At 26.3% G+C, this 15,471-nt stretch overlaps 1 protein-coding gene across 1 annotated transcript; it reads left to right on the top strand.

The window, feature by feature from the left end:
* The first annotated feature begins 11,416 nt into the window (after window positions 1–11,416).
* On the top strand, window positions 11,417–13,287 carry LOC102579369 (uncharacterized). Its single transcript, XM_006340897.2, has 3 exons — window positions 11,417–11,576; window positions 12,243–12,420; window positions 12,858–13,287. Exons 1-3 carry the CDS (start codon window positions 11,447–11,449, stop codon window positions 13,102–13,104), a joined length of 555 nt encoding a protein of 184 aa, XP_006340959.1. The 5' UTR covers window positions 11,417–11,446; the 3' UTR covers window positions 13,105–13,287.
* The last annotated feature ends 2,184 nt before the right edge of the window (window positions 13,288–15,471 follow it).

Here is a 15,471-nt window from a genome sequence, read left to right as displayed (position 1 = left end):
ATTATTATTGTTATTGTCAATAAAGTCATAAATGAATAAATAAATATATATTTGTGGACAAAAATGTCCTCAACTATTTTATTATTTTTTGTTGGGTAGGTGATAGGGAAATGTTGGTGAAACAATCTTTTGATATTTGTGCTAAATAATACTCCATACATATATAATTTATAAAATATTTTGAATTAATAAATAATTTAGATTTTTTATTTTTGTATAGTCTCTAAATATGTAAATTTTATTTGAGAGATTTTATGTCTGAATTCATATTGGACATTAATTAATTTGATTTTCATACATTGAATCAAACCACATAAATTGAAACAGATGTAATATTATAAACATTAAAAATTAGTATTCCCTCAATATTAATTTATATGATACACTTTCCTTTTAATTTGCCTCACGAAAAATTAAATAGTGATAGTATTTTTTATATTCCTAATAACTGAATTTTAATTTATATATTTATTTTAATAAGATAATTTATAATTATATGAATATTTATAGTTTATTTAAAGTACAATTTTTTTTTTAAATAGTTCATTAAATTTTATGTTCGGTCAAAATGCATCACATTAAAACAAGGAAAGTAATAATAATAGTCATTTGCATAGTTTGACTAAGCTATGATATACAAAGCTTAATGGAAAATGATAGTAAATGTTTAAGCTCTCAAAATGGATTTAGGATTTTTAAATTTAATGCTTATGTAATGGAAGTAAAGTGTGTGGAAGTACATGAAAGATTTCTACTTTTCACCACTTGTATTGTTTTTTTTTATAATAATATATAATAAGAATATAAGGATTATTCTTTAGTAGATCTTGATGTACTTTGGATTGCATTTAATATTTGTACTTTGTCAGAATCACAAATCTTCATTTTGTGGTTTAAATAGAGAGTTTTTCCATCATATATATATATTTCGTATTAATTGTCCACTTTAATAAATCAGGAAGGCATTAATTAAAATTTTCATATATTACCATTGCAATTAATTCTTCTTGAAAAATTAAGAGGTGAATTAATAAAATTATTTTCTTATTTATGATTTCTGAATATTCAATTAATATAGGATGGAAAAAAACTTTAAACAAACCATATGTGGAATTTTAAAAATAATCATATAATGTCTTTGCTTAATTTTACAAATAAGTACATTACAAGTAACTCCAAAATAAATCAGGATCACTTCAAAATGTACATAAAGGACTATATAATTGATTGAATTACATGAAATGGTTTCTTTGGAGTCAATTTAGTTTAATTCCTAATAATATATTTAATGTAGTTTTATAAATGAAAATAAATATTCCTATAGAAATGTTAAGTAATACTTTCTTCATTTGTTTAACAAATATGAGAAATATATTCATTGAAAAATGTCTCTGACAAATTATTATTATTGAAAATGTAAAATTATCAACGATGTTTCATTGAAAAATTCATGGGAAATTTGCAAATTTTTAGTACTAGTTGTTAAAGGTCTAATAAATGAAAAATAAGGTTTTGACTCTCTTTTTTCTTCTTTCGCCTTCCTTTGCGGACTTGAATTTAATAGGTTTAACTGAATTTATTATTTTTTACTTGAATTATATACATTCATACAAATAAAATTTAATAATATAAAGATATAATAAATTTCATTTATTTAAAACTCATTATCTACCTTATATTTTCTCTCTCATTAGTTTCTACTTTTTCTTTGAACTTTTTTAATGACAATATTTTCGACTTGAATCACTTATACATATGCAGACTATTTATTTAAATAAAAATATTTAATAAATTTAATTTATTGTGAACTTACTAACTTTAAATATTAAGTTAGTATCTGCCGCATTGTTCTAGAACAACCCAAAGGCCCACATGTCCCCCTTCTCTCTCATTTGTTTCTAATTTTTTAAATAAAATTAGAAAGTTAAGTGGGACCTTTTTTTTCTTTTAATAACCATATATTTGACCTTTGAATATGAAATTTGTGATCTCTTTCTTAAAAGAAAAGTTCTATTTTTAATTTTAAATATTATTTTTTTAGAATTTTATGAAGAGTGATATCTCATTCACATTTGACACATACTTATTTGTAGGTTCCACACATAGAAATATGTGTCATTCATATGGTGCTTGTTATATTTCAAATATTATTATATTGTCTGTACAAATAATCATGATTGAAATTTTATTTTTTAACTTTTTCTCATTTTCTATATAATAGATATTAATTCTGTAAAACTCAGAGTATGAAACTACAAAATTGAAAATGTAATTTGAATCTCATCAAAGAATAGTTGAGATAAAATTTTTAGCATGAATGATCAATATCTTATTATTCTCTCTTGAAATATTTTGTATATTTAAAAATTACATAATATATTATAAATAATAACTTTTAATGATTTCAAATAAATTATTCTTTTAAAAATAAATATGAAAAATAATAAAAGATATATAAGTTGCATCTTAAGTTATTCAAAAAAGTCATTTACATATTTTAACTTTAAAAATAGCTTATTATCTCCGTATTTTTGTCTATTATTTTTTTATTTATAAATTAATATTAATATCATATAAAATGAAACGGATGAACACAAAAAGGAATCCTATGCCCCATGATGGTTGATTAGGTAAGAGATACCATTATATGGGACCCACAATGCACACATCCCAATGCATTTGTCAAAGTCATAAAAGTAAGAGTTATACTTACTTTTCTCGAAATTAATATCAAATCAATAAATATATGAAACATTTCATTTATATATATTTATTACTTATTATATATTTTCATTTTAATTCGCCATTTAATAATTATAAAATTTAAGTTATTTGATGTAAATAATATACATATATGTAAAGTATTTCCTTAGTCATAGCTTTTGGACAAAAGTTGCACAAAATATTACTTATAAAACAAAAATTGTTATGGTGAAAAGAAATTGAATAACTATAAGAAAAATAATATTATCAATAACTTAAATAATATAGATATCATATAAAATGAAACAAATAGAATTGTCTAGAAAAAGTTTCAATGATCTATTTTGTTGTTTAGGTAGAAGGTACCATTACATGGGACCTACTACCTCAACATATTGTCCTCCACAATGCACATATCCCAAGAAATTTGTCAGTCAAAAGAAATACGTAAGATACATGTATCTTTTGTGTTTATATCAAATCAATAAATATATAAAATGTTTTATTTATATATTATTAGATACTTTTGAAATGTGCCAAAGAATTTGTCGGTCAAAAGAAACATGTAAGTTACACGTATCTTTTGTGTTTACATCTATATCTATTATATAGAAGAGTGAAGTGGTAGGACGAGAAAGGGTAAAAATGTAATTTCATTCTAACAAAAATCTATTAAGAAAGATAGTAAATAATTCTAGAAACATCTTTCTATATATAAAGTGAATAATGATTAAGGGTAAAAATGTAATTTCACGCTAACAAAAATCTACCAAGAATGATAACAAGAATATTAAATAGTTCTAGAAACATCTTTAGTTATTGTTATTACCACTAACTTATTTTGTTATTACTTCACTTTCTTTTCTTTTGTAAGTTATTGTGATATCTATTCATTACTCTATTTTACTATTAATTTAATTTAATTTTTAATATTTTTTCTATTCATTATGCTTATCAAAAATGCCTACTTTTAATATAAAATATTAATATGAGTTAATTATTTTCACCTTTATTTTGGCTCTAATTAATATACTTGAAAATAAATAAGTGTGATAAAATTAATAATGTATACTAAATTGAAATTAAAGAAAAAGATGTTGAAAAGTAACTTTACAAATAAAAATGAATAGGATGATATATTTGCATTTAAGATGACCAGGAATAAAAATGTAATTTCATTCTAACAAAAATCTATTAAGAGATAACAAGAAAAATAAATAATTCTAGAAACATCTTTGTATATATGAAGTGAACGATGATCAAAGGTAAAAATGTAACTTCATGCAAACAAAAATCTACCAAGAATGATAACAAGAAAACTAAATAGTTTTAGAAACATCTTTAGTTATTGTTATTACTATTAACTCATTTTGTTATTACTTCACCTTCTTCTTTTTTTGAGTTATTGTGATATCTATTCGTTACTCTATTTTACTATTACTTTAATTTAATTATTAATATTTTTTCTATTCATTATACTTACTAAAAATGCCTACTTTAATATAAAAATTTATTATTTAAAAATATAATTAATTGTTTTCACTTTTATTTTGGCTCTAATTAATATACCTAAAATAAATAAGTGTGATAAATTAATAATATATATTAAATTGAAATTAAAGAATAAATAAAATTAGTTTCAATATTTAAAAAAATATATATATTAAAAGATGTTAAAAAGTAACTTTACAAATAAAATGAATAGGATGGTATATTTGCATTTAAAGTAAACTAAAAATGTTTACTAGATTATAAAAGAGTAGTTCTTCATTAAATTGTATAATTATTTTTTACTTTTATTCGATTTCAAACATATTAATCTGAATAGTGAACTAATGTAAGTTTGATTTAAATTTAAAGTTGCCCGGCCAAAATTTGGTATTTTTCTATTTCTATTATATAGAAATATGAAGTTGAGGACGATCAAGAATAATATAGTCATTTCATATATAATTCATTTTAAAATTCCATAAATTATATTTTTAAAATTTGTCAAAATATTTTTTCAAGTGGCTAAATTTCCTCAATAAGTTACATGATTATTCTAGAAACTATAAATTATAAGATTTTTCTAGAACTAACTATCACACAAATAAATAGACATTAACTCATTCACTCCTCAATTCTCTCCCCTCTCATGTATCATACCAATAAATTTCTCGCCCTTTATTTTTAATTTGCATCCTAAATATTACACACTTCGGTATAGATCTCTTATTAGGAAGACCAATAATGCAATTTTTTTCAACATTAAGAACTTCATTTTTTATCAATTCTCTACATAATGGCCCTACTTTTGTAAAACAATTATAAGACAAAAGTAAAATTCGCTATTTCTCAGTGAACACATCACTTCTGGACTTGTCCATATAACAAATTAAATTCAACTGATCCACAATTTTAAAACACTAAAATGAACATGATAATGAACCGGTTAACATGTTAAATCCAATATCAATCACAATTGCGATTCTCAAAAGGCCTAATTCATAAGAAATGCAACCAGTGAGCAAGCTCTTCATGGAAAAAATTCCAATAATTTCGAAGCATGTTATGTCCTTTCCTTTGGTTCTCTTTAGACTTTTCAATTTCATGGTGTTGCTTTTCTTTTTGGCTAGTAAAGATAATTTTTGAAGTATCTAATTTACTTGATTTCTCTTTTTATGTATAATCCCAAAACTTCAAGTAACATATATGTCATTATATAATTTATTGAGAAACATATATTTATTTATTACTATTATTTTATCATCAGTTAAAATCATTTTAAGCAAGTTACATAAATTATTATTTTAACAACCTCATGTTAAATTACTGCAATATATATTATATTAACTTTTGTTAATATTTTTAAATTCTCATTATTTGAGGTAAAACATTCATTCATTAGGTATATAAATTATTATTTTTTAAAAATTCTTTACTATATTAGATTGTTCTCCTAATTTTAATGAATATAAAGACAAGATATAAAATCATAACTTTTTTCATCCTTTTATCACTTTGTAAAGAATGATATGATTCATTCTAATTTTCATTATGTAGGTCATTATTTTTGTTTGTTAAACACCTATAAAACAAATTTTAAGTGTATTCAAAATTAATCTATAGATGGATCAATAGACTTTATTGCTTCATATAGTTCATGAAAATTGTTAATATATTGAGACTCATAATTTTAATCTATTCTCTTGAATAATTTTCAAATAAAATAGAAAAAGAATATCATTAAATTAATTATTTAATTCAAATATATATGTTTAACATGATGTTAAAATAATCAGTGGAGCATGTTATTATTTCTTATCATGTTTATTTGAAAATGTCATAATAATTTTCTTTTTGAAAACTAATTAAATTTTTATTATAAATATATATAATATTGTAATATCGAGCCCGAAAACAGGCCTTTCATTATATTGGGCCCATATCACGGGCCTTAAATGATCTAGTCAAATCAATAAATGTATAAAACGTTTTATTTTCATATTATTAGATACTTTTGAAATATGCCAAGTAATTTTTCAGTCAAAAGAAATACGGAAGTTACACGCATCTTTTGTGTTTACATCAAATCAATAAATGTATAAAACGTTTTATTTATATATATTATTAGATACTTTTGAAATATGCCAAGGAATTTGTTAGTCAAAAGAAATATGTAAGTCACACGTATCTTTCGTGTTTACATCAAATCAATAAATGATATTATTTTTTTCGACAAAAAGAAGGGTGAAAATACTTTGAATTCACGTGATTGTCATATTCTATTAATTAGTATAGTATCATGTATGAAGTAACGCTAAGTTAAGATAAATATAAAAAAAATCATGTATAAAATACTATCTTTGCTGAAGTTTGATTTCTAGATCTTGTAATTTTCATTCCACTTCATTAATTATTATATCATACCCTCGAATGCATAACATGATCTCAAAATTTTAAAATCAAAAGGTTTTTTTCCATGAGATAAAAATGAAATCAAAAGTTTTAAATTCTCACTTTCATTAGTTTTCAATGAAGTCATTTTATTAAATAAATTGAGTACTTCCATTAGTTTTCAATGGGGTTTTATAAGAGTTTATATCCTTAGATGTTGGACTGTCTAATTATTAGTTACTAGCTCTATTTAAATTTGTTTGTGATAGCTCTATCTAAGTTTATTCACATTTTATCTCATTTTTAAAATCACATATTTTGAATTATCGTATAAGTTATTCGTGTCAGAAGAAAATAGTAAATACAAGGCTTGTTTGGACATGATGTGAGATCAAGTTGATTTGAATTTGAATTGTTATTTTGTAATGATCCTTACTATTTTTTATGTTCTCACTAAATTTACCTTGTTTTTATTCTTTCCGTAGCTTCCATATGTCATTTGTGATTTGTGGAGATAGGTGACACGATTCTTGAGGTGATAGGATGAGTTACAAAGAAGTTTTATAATTTTGGAAGTTTGACATTTGTAAAGTTTGACCAAAGTCAATATTCTAAGTAAACAAGCTCGGAATGGAATTACGGAAGTTACATTAGATTTGAAAGTGACTTGGATCGTTGGTTAAAATTGTGGAGTTTAAGGATCTTAGAATTGAGTTCGGTCGATATTTGGTCAAGACAGTATTGGATCGGTGATTTGATAAATCAAACGGGTCTGTAACATGATTTTTAGTCATGTTGCAACTTGCATATTTAGTATATGTTTATAGGATTTTCTAATGAATCATGAGAGTTTATTAAGAGAATATAGAAAAGTCGACAATTGCAAAGATTCCATTAAGAAATGCATATTGATTGCGGTGGTCTAGGTCAGGGGCAAACCCACATAGAGTCTGTCGGGTGCTCGAACACTCATTAATCTTGTATCGGACTATATATATCTATGAAGAAATCAAGAAGCATTGGTATAAAACTAACATAGAGCACCTAGTAAACAAGTGGATTGATTGGTCTAATGGTTCATGGTGAGTGCTTATGATTGTTTTAGTGTTGCAGAACCTGAGCGAATCTCACCATGTGAAAATTTTCTCCTCCACTATTAAGCTAAGAGAGCACCCACAACTTTAAAAACCTCGATCCGCCACTGGCCTAGGTCGCACTCACGGAGAAGGGGTTTCAGTCGAGGTTGGGGTAGGGTTATTTAAGTACTTTGCGTTCGCGAAAGATTAGGTTTGACTTAGGTCTTGTGATCGCAAAGAGCAAGAAACATGGGTAGAAAGTTGAATCCTTAATTTCGAACTTTAAGTTCTATTCACAAATTTTGAAGTTTGGGAACTCGAATTTGGGAGGCTTTAGCTTAGGGTAAGAATCTTATATCCCATTTTACCCTTTCCTCACTATAACATTGTTAATTTATTGATTATCCATAGAATTGATTAGAAACTGATATTCTTTTTGCCCTAAGATAGGTTTTATGTAATTTTTTAGTGTTGTGGATCGATTAATAGTATGTTTTAGTCGATTTTCGACATGTGAGTTTTCCAAGTTACGATTAGACTCATTTAAAAAAAATAAAATTTGACACCTAGATTAATTACAAATAAAAATATAAATTTGACACCTCGCTTAATTACAAATTCCATCATGCTATAGATATTATTTTAATCGTTTTCCCTAAACTCTTTAAAAAGTAAAGCTTATCTATTTAATGATTAAAAAGATATAATTAAAAATATATTAATTTTAAATAAAATAATATCATATAAAATGGAACAGATGAAAAGACAACGAATTGTTGTTGATTAGGTAAAGATATAATTTAAAATACATTTCATTTAAATAAAATAATATCATATAAAATGAAACAGAGGAAAATATGACAAATTGTTGTTGATTAGTTAAAACATCCCATCATATGGGACCCACAACTCAATTGGTTGTCTTCCACTATGCGCAAGTACCAAAAAAATTTGACAAAGTCATAATGACAGTTACACGTACCTAAGTTACGTATTAAACGAGGAAATGATCTTCTATAATCACTTACAATATCAATAGAAAAAATAATTTAATACTATACAAATTCATCAGTCTCTAGTAAAAATATAAAGTAGTTAAGTAATATTGGTAAGAAGTTACAAAATCGATAATAATAATAATAATTGTGGGATTTACGACTTTTCATGTATATAAATATAAAATGTTAAAAATGCTGGGAAATTCAAATTTTGTGTTTTTCTTTTTTGGTAGGGAAAAAAATACATTGCTTAAAAATAATTGGAATTTTTTTCAGTTGCCCTCCAATTGAATTTCATTTACAGATTTGACGCTAAATTCTGAAAAATGCATTTATTTATTGGCACTTTTGACTTTTCTAGTTGTAAGATTTTGATTTCTTTTCAATCATTCAACCACCACATAGAATTAATTAATTAAAAAGTCTCTAGTTTTCACTCATTTCTTTAATATTTATATTTGGATTTTGTTGAACTTGGAATGACATAATTGATGGATTAATATATTTGAATTAATAATATATTTATTCATATGCGTAAAAATATCGAGTTGTAGTGATTTATTTTTGTATTGATAGCAATTTGAAATTATTTTTTCATCATTAAATCTGTTTTGTTACGTACATAAAAATAGAATATTTATTTGAGACTTTGTAATATAATTTTTTGCTGAAAGAGGATTCTATCGATCCCATGACTTTTTGATATAATTATTTATAATATTTTAATATGTTAGAATGATATATATGTGTCTTCTTTTCATAATTCGAAATCAAAGTTTATTTATGACTTTTGGACAAAATTCCAACTCAATTTGAAACTTATGATTTTAAATCTCAAATCCTATTAAAGGGCAGGAGTTCAATCTACGTTTGTGATTTTAATTTTCTTAATATTTAAAACATGACCTATAAGTTTAGATTTTGCCAAAAATACTTATAATTTTAAATTTGTAAACAAATATCATGTTTAATATGAAGAGATTGTCGGAATGATATGAGCTAGACTAAAAAAATAGCTAGTTATTACTATTGTTAATTTATTGGACCGACAGATCTTTGTAGAATCATGTATAATTAAAATTTTTATTATAATAAATGTAATCACAAATATTTACTTATAAAAGGAACATAAAATATATGATTTATCAATACGGTATCTTAAGATATTTTGATACATTATTTATGAGTTATGATTTTACTAATTTGATAAGATTTTAGAAATAAAAAAAAATTCAATAGTAGCAAATTATGAGATTTTTCCTGTTTATGAAATCTAATCAATAATTTCATGTCATGATTTGAAATTATGACCAAACGACCCGAATCTCCATCCACACCATCAATGTGGGACTCACTTTTTTCGCTATCAACTTTAATTGATAGGAGCACCCACCAACCAAAAAGGTAACCTTTCCAAGGGATGGTGCCTTGGAAAAACATAACAAACACCTAACACAATCTTACCCAATTTTAGTTGTAACAACAAATTTAGAGATCACCGGGTTGTGATGCACTGGTGGGAGTGTTTCACCCTTAACCAGAGGTATCGGGTTCGAGCCCTGGGTATGGAGAAAATCATGTTGGGGGAGCCACCCCCGAATGGACCCTGCAGTGTGCGATCCGGATTTAATCGAAGCTCCAATATGGAATTCGGACACTAGGTGAAAAACCAAAAAAAACAAAAAACAAATTTAGAGATCATGACATGTTTGGGTCTTTGGAATAGCAAGAAATCCAAAATGGGCCTAGAATATAGTCATGTAGACCAACTAAATGGTCCAATGCAAATGAAGTTGGATTTTACTTGATTCATGTAATTGGACTTGGACATTTATAAAAATGTCCTTATTTTGTGTTGGTTCTTAATTTTTATCGTTTAAAGTTTTAAGTAACAAAAAATACTTGAAAATATCTTTAACATCGGAATAAAATTTGCAAGGCATAAGTTTAATGACAGAAGTAATGTCCCATAACAAAAATTCTCAAAAAGTTCTACGTACGAATCAAATATTACAGAACTATGCCCCAAAGCAAACACACTCTAAAAAGATTTCTCTACAAAATTACTTATACCTAGCAAATTTAGGACATAATTAAGGTTCTTTGATCAACAATTTTTTATTAAATGATCAACGATATAAATTAAGGTACTCTGAAATAAGATTTGACGAAACTTCAAACAAAATATCTGATATTGTACGAGTGAAGTTTACTTATTTTTGCCTGAATTGAAGTTCAGTCATTTTTACTTAATTTCAAATATTTTTATTTAATTTCGATCATCATATATATAATAATATACATGAACTTAATTATATTTTTTAACTTCATTAATCATATGAAACTTGAAACTCAAGTTATTCAAAAATCCATACACATAAAAAAAATAAAAAAATAACATAAATTAAATAACGATATCAAAATAATCAGTGCACTTCTATATGTTTCATCCAGTAGCCTCAATATAAGACATAACACTCAAAAAAATACAAAAAAACGTCATCAACATAGAAAAAAAAATATTATCGTATATGGATAAACATTATATTGCTTACATAAAAAGTGCAAATCAAGAAAATATATAGAGAAAGTGACAAGTGTCCCTCCACATGTTAACTATTCAAGCAAACTAAGCAATAATTTTGACACGTATTTTAATATCTTTCTTTATATATAGTTTAATTATTCCACCTCTCATAACTTAGAAAATCGATAAATTCGTACCCAAAGAAGTGAAAAAAAATAAAATTAGATCAAAGTTTTAATATATCGAATATTTTATTAAAAGAAATGGCAAGAGCTGTGGGAAGAAGTTTAGCAGGACCATTGTTGTTTTTGAACTTATTAATGTATCTTATTGTTTTAGGTTTTGCTAGTTGGTGTCTCAACAGGTTTATCAATGGACAAACCAATCATCCTAGTAAGTTTTTTACGATATTTCGTCGTTAATTTGTTTGTAGCTAACATGCGATAAACATAAATTTATCGTGACATGTGATATTTGTCGTTAATTTGTGTCGTGACTTGTGAATTTTTTCGTTAATTTGTCTTTTAAACATAAATTTATCGCGACTTGTTACAAGATTTGTTCGTTTGCTAAATTTTGTTTTTTCGGTATAGTATATATTTTCGTGCTTTGATTAAGAGGTACGTACGTACAGCGGTGGATCCAAGATTAGGAGTTTTGGGTAATATTGCAAAAAAGAGAAACTTTTGTTGATACAGTGGAGTTCGAACCCACAATATTAGTGTGAAAAACATTTCCACTATGCCTTTTTTACTAAGCCATCTATTAATTTGTATTTGTTGAAAAGTTACTCGTTCGTTTGAACCTATGAACTTCCACCATGCCTTTACGTACGAAAAGGTAATTAAGTTATACCTCTACTTTCATATGACTTTTTTTTTTTATTTCGTTAAAATGACACATTTATATATTCAGTAAATTGGTATCAATTTGATCTTTTATCCTTTTTTTTATTACACATACGATAATATGTCTAGGCAAAAAATATGAAGTCACCTTATAATTCACACGTTTAAAAGATTAGAACTAAATATTACGATTTGTTTTTAAAAAATTCAGGTTTCGGAGGAAATGGAGCGACGATGTTCTTCCTAATATTCGCGATATTAGCATCGGTGTTGGGCATAATATCGAAGCTCTTAGGCGCGAATCATCTAAGGGCATGGAGAAATGATAGTCTTGCTGCTGCGGGTTCCTCTGCTTTAATCGCGTGGGCTGTTACTGCACTTGCTTTCGGGTAATTAACCTTCAATTAATATCTAGACGACGATTAATTTAGCTTGTACACGATAGTATCATGATGTTTGATTATGTCCAAATTCTTTTTATTTGTTATAAATCGTGTATGATCATCTTATCTAAGATACTTAAGTTTGATAAGTAAGTTTAAGCAGTTAAAAAGAATACATTTTTATTAGTTAATTGTATTTCAACACATCTTATCACGTGTGGACCTGATTCTTTTCATGGCCAAAGCATATAGAAATTCCTTTTGATACGAGTCTCTTCGAGAGGTTTCAGACTTTTATCTGCTCTGATATCATATTGAATTGTGTTTTAAGTATTTATCTTAAAGCTTGCACGGTTAGAGAGAGCATAATTTTATCACAGTTAATTGTATTTTCAACATTATTAGAAATCGTAAAATATAATTCGTCGATTTTTTTTTGTTAGGTTGGCATGTAAGGAGATTAACATAGGAGGATGGAGAGGGTGGAGGCTAAGAGTTCTTGAAGGTTTCATAATAGTTCTTGGAATTACTGAACTTCTCTATGTTCTTATGCTTCACTCTGGATTGTTCAATAGCACCTACGGTCCGGGCTATAGGGACAACGAGTATGGCGTCGGTGCACCGCATGGTGGAGTCCCGGGGACCGGAATCGCGGAGAAGGGGACCGGTTACACTGGAGCTAGGGTTTAATTTAGTTTTTGAAGTTGATATAGTGTTTTAACTATGTATGTTCAAATGTCTTATTGTTGAAAGTTTATTTTACTTTTTAATGTTGAACACTGGTGTGGAGTTGGTTTTGCTTTCTCTAATTTGAAGTAATGTTGTTTGTTGCAAAATAAAACATTTGAAGGGGTTAAAAGCGGGGGCGGAGTTATGTGGGGATATTATTGAATTTGGAAGAATTCAGTAGCTTTGTTGTATATTTTTTAGAAAATTAAATAAATATATATGTATATTAATTCGTGGATAAATTAATTGACAATTTAATGGTAAGGAAGGGGTCGTGAAAATATTTTCAACCTTGAAGAGTTCAGAGTTTAAATCTCATTATCAACAAAAAGTAAGTTTAGAACTCTAAACTCTTAATTCTTTAGAATTTTCTCATTATCAACAAAGAGTTTAAATCTCATTATCAACAAAAAGTAAGTTTAGAACTCTAAACTCTTAATTCTTTAGAATTTTCTCATTATCAACAAAGAGTTTAAATCTCATTATCAACAAAAAGTAAGTTTAGAACTCTAAACTCTTAATTCTTTAGAATTTTCTCATTATCAACAAAAAGTAAGTTTGGAACCCTAAACTCTTAATTCTTTAGAATTTTTAAATTTTTAATGTTGACTCCGTCTCTGGTTAACTTTTAGTAATAAACTTTGAATAATGTCATAAAATCCCACCTAGTTGGTCTTTGTTTTCTTGTTAAAACAGCTAGACAGTTTTACTTGGGCCAAGCAAGTGTAGTTGGACTTGGTAAAGTTTGAGGATTTTGGACCAACAAATTTAGGCTTTTCTACGATTCATCAAAGATTGGTATACATATGAAGGCATTGGTCTATTGGTGTCTCTAATTCAACTATTGATGGACAGAGTTATTTGGTATATGTGCGCTGGTGGTAATTTAGTTCAAATATGAAGGCGTATATGTGCGTTGGTGGTAATTTAGTTCAAATACGAAGGCGTCAAGTGATATACAAAGGCGTTATATCGAATTTGCAATAAGTGATATACAAGAATTTGCAATAAGTGATATACAAAGGCGTTATATCAAATTTGCAATATTTTGGGTGGTATACATATGAAGGCATTGGTCTATCAATGTCTCGGGGAAATCAAGGCATTGTTCTAATTGTGTTTCGGGGAAATCATGCGCAATTTAGGTGGTATACATATGAAGGCATTGGTCTATCGGTGGCTCGGGGAAAATGGAAATTTAGTTCAAGTCCTGATGGACGGAGTTATTTCGATAGTAATATAAAGTTACTCGGTATATGTACAATAGTGGTAACTTAATTGATAAACGTAGTTACTCTATATATATGTGATGGTACGATGGTGGTGGAAGCACTCTTAATTATGAAAATCTTTACTTGCTTATGATATTTACATAAAACAAAATAACATAACTTAACAATTTGTAAATTAAAGAGAATATACATGTCATTTAACAATCGATTACGTAATAAAAATTCATATGCAAAACACATTAATGTTATTTGGTCAATCAGCGAGTGTGTGCACATATTTTTTCAGGCTAGTCACATTTTCATTTGGCTTGCTACCAGGGCTGTCTTAAACCCTAGGCCACTAAAGTCATCGCTTGGGGCATCATATATTTTGGGCCCCCATTTTTTAAAAAAACAATTACTTATATACGTTATTTAAAAAAAAATAAAAATTATATGTACTATGAGTGTTATGATTTTTACTAAGGAAATTGCATATGAGATGAAAATAAAGTTGAATTTCGTAAGAAACAATTTGCTGAAAATATGGATAGCAAAATCACAAAATCCCTTGAAGAATCTTTTAGAGTTGATTGCTTTATATATGTAAAGTAGATCAAACTATTTTTTCACTTCAAAATAGATTTCAACCAACTAAAGCATATGAAAATATTTTGATTTCTTGTTTAGTGGTAAACTATTGAGATCACTAGATGATGATAATTTTTTAAAAAATATTGTCTTAACCTTGAACTTTCTTAACACGTAATAGTTATTCTGATATTGATGATTTAGATTTATTTTTTGAATTAAAAGTGTTAAAGAAATCATACAAGTAAAAGATAATGATCTAATTAAAAATACTCAATCAAATAAAAAGACTTGATTCTTTTCCAAATACACATATTGCTTATAGAATAATGTTAAGAGTTCCTATAATCGTTGCCTCAGCCGAAAGAAGTTTTTTCGAAATTAAAATTGATTAAATTTAAGATCAACAATGTCTCAAAAAAGATTGAATGACTTAGCTATATTATCATTTGAAAATGAATTATTAAAACGAATTGATTATAAAACAGTACCTCATGACTTCACATCTAATTAAAATAGGTAGAAA

Source organism: Solanum tuberosum, unplaced genomic scaffold (assembly GCF_000226075.1).
Source record: "Solanum tuberosum cultivar DM 1-3 516 R44 unplaced genomic scaffold, SolTub_3.0 scf00020, whole genome shotgun sequence".
Lineage (NCBI taxonomy): Eukaryota > Viridiplantae > Streptophyta > Magnoliopsida > Solanales > Solanaceae > Solanum > Solanum tuberosum.
The sequence above is the reverse complement of the archived record's forward strand: the minus strand, read 5'-3'. Positions and strand labels throughout refer to the sequence as shown.

Excerpts from the sequence above, each read along its gene's own strand:
- LOC102579369 (XM_006340897.2), top strand. The coding sequence starts at position 11,447 with ATGGCAAGAGCTGTGGGAAGAAGTTTAGCAGGACCATTGTTGTTTTTG. Across the intron at positions 11,577-12,242 it reads TGGACAAACCAATCATCCTA|GTTTCGGAGGAAATGGAGCG; the intron begins GTAAGTTTTTTA and ends TAAAAAATTCAG. Across the intron at positions 12,421-12,857 it reads GTTACTGCACTTGCTTTCGG|GTTGGCATGTAAGGAGATTA; the intron begins GTAATTAACCTT and ends TTTTTTTGTTAG.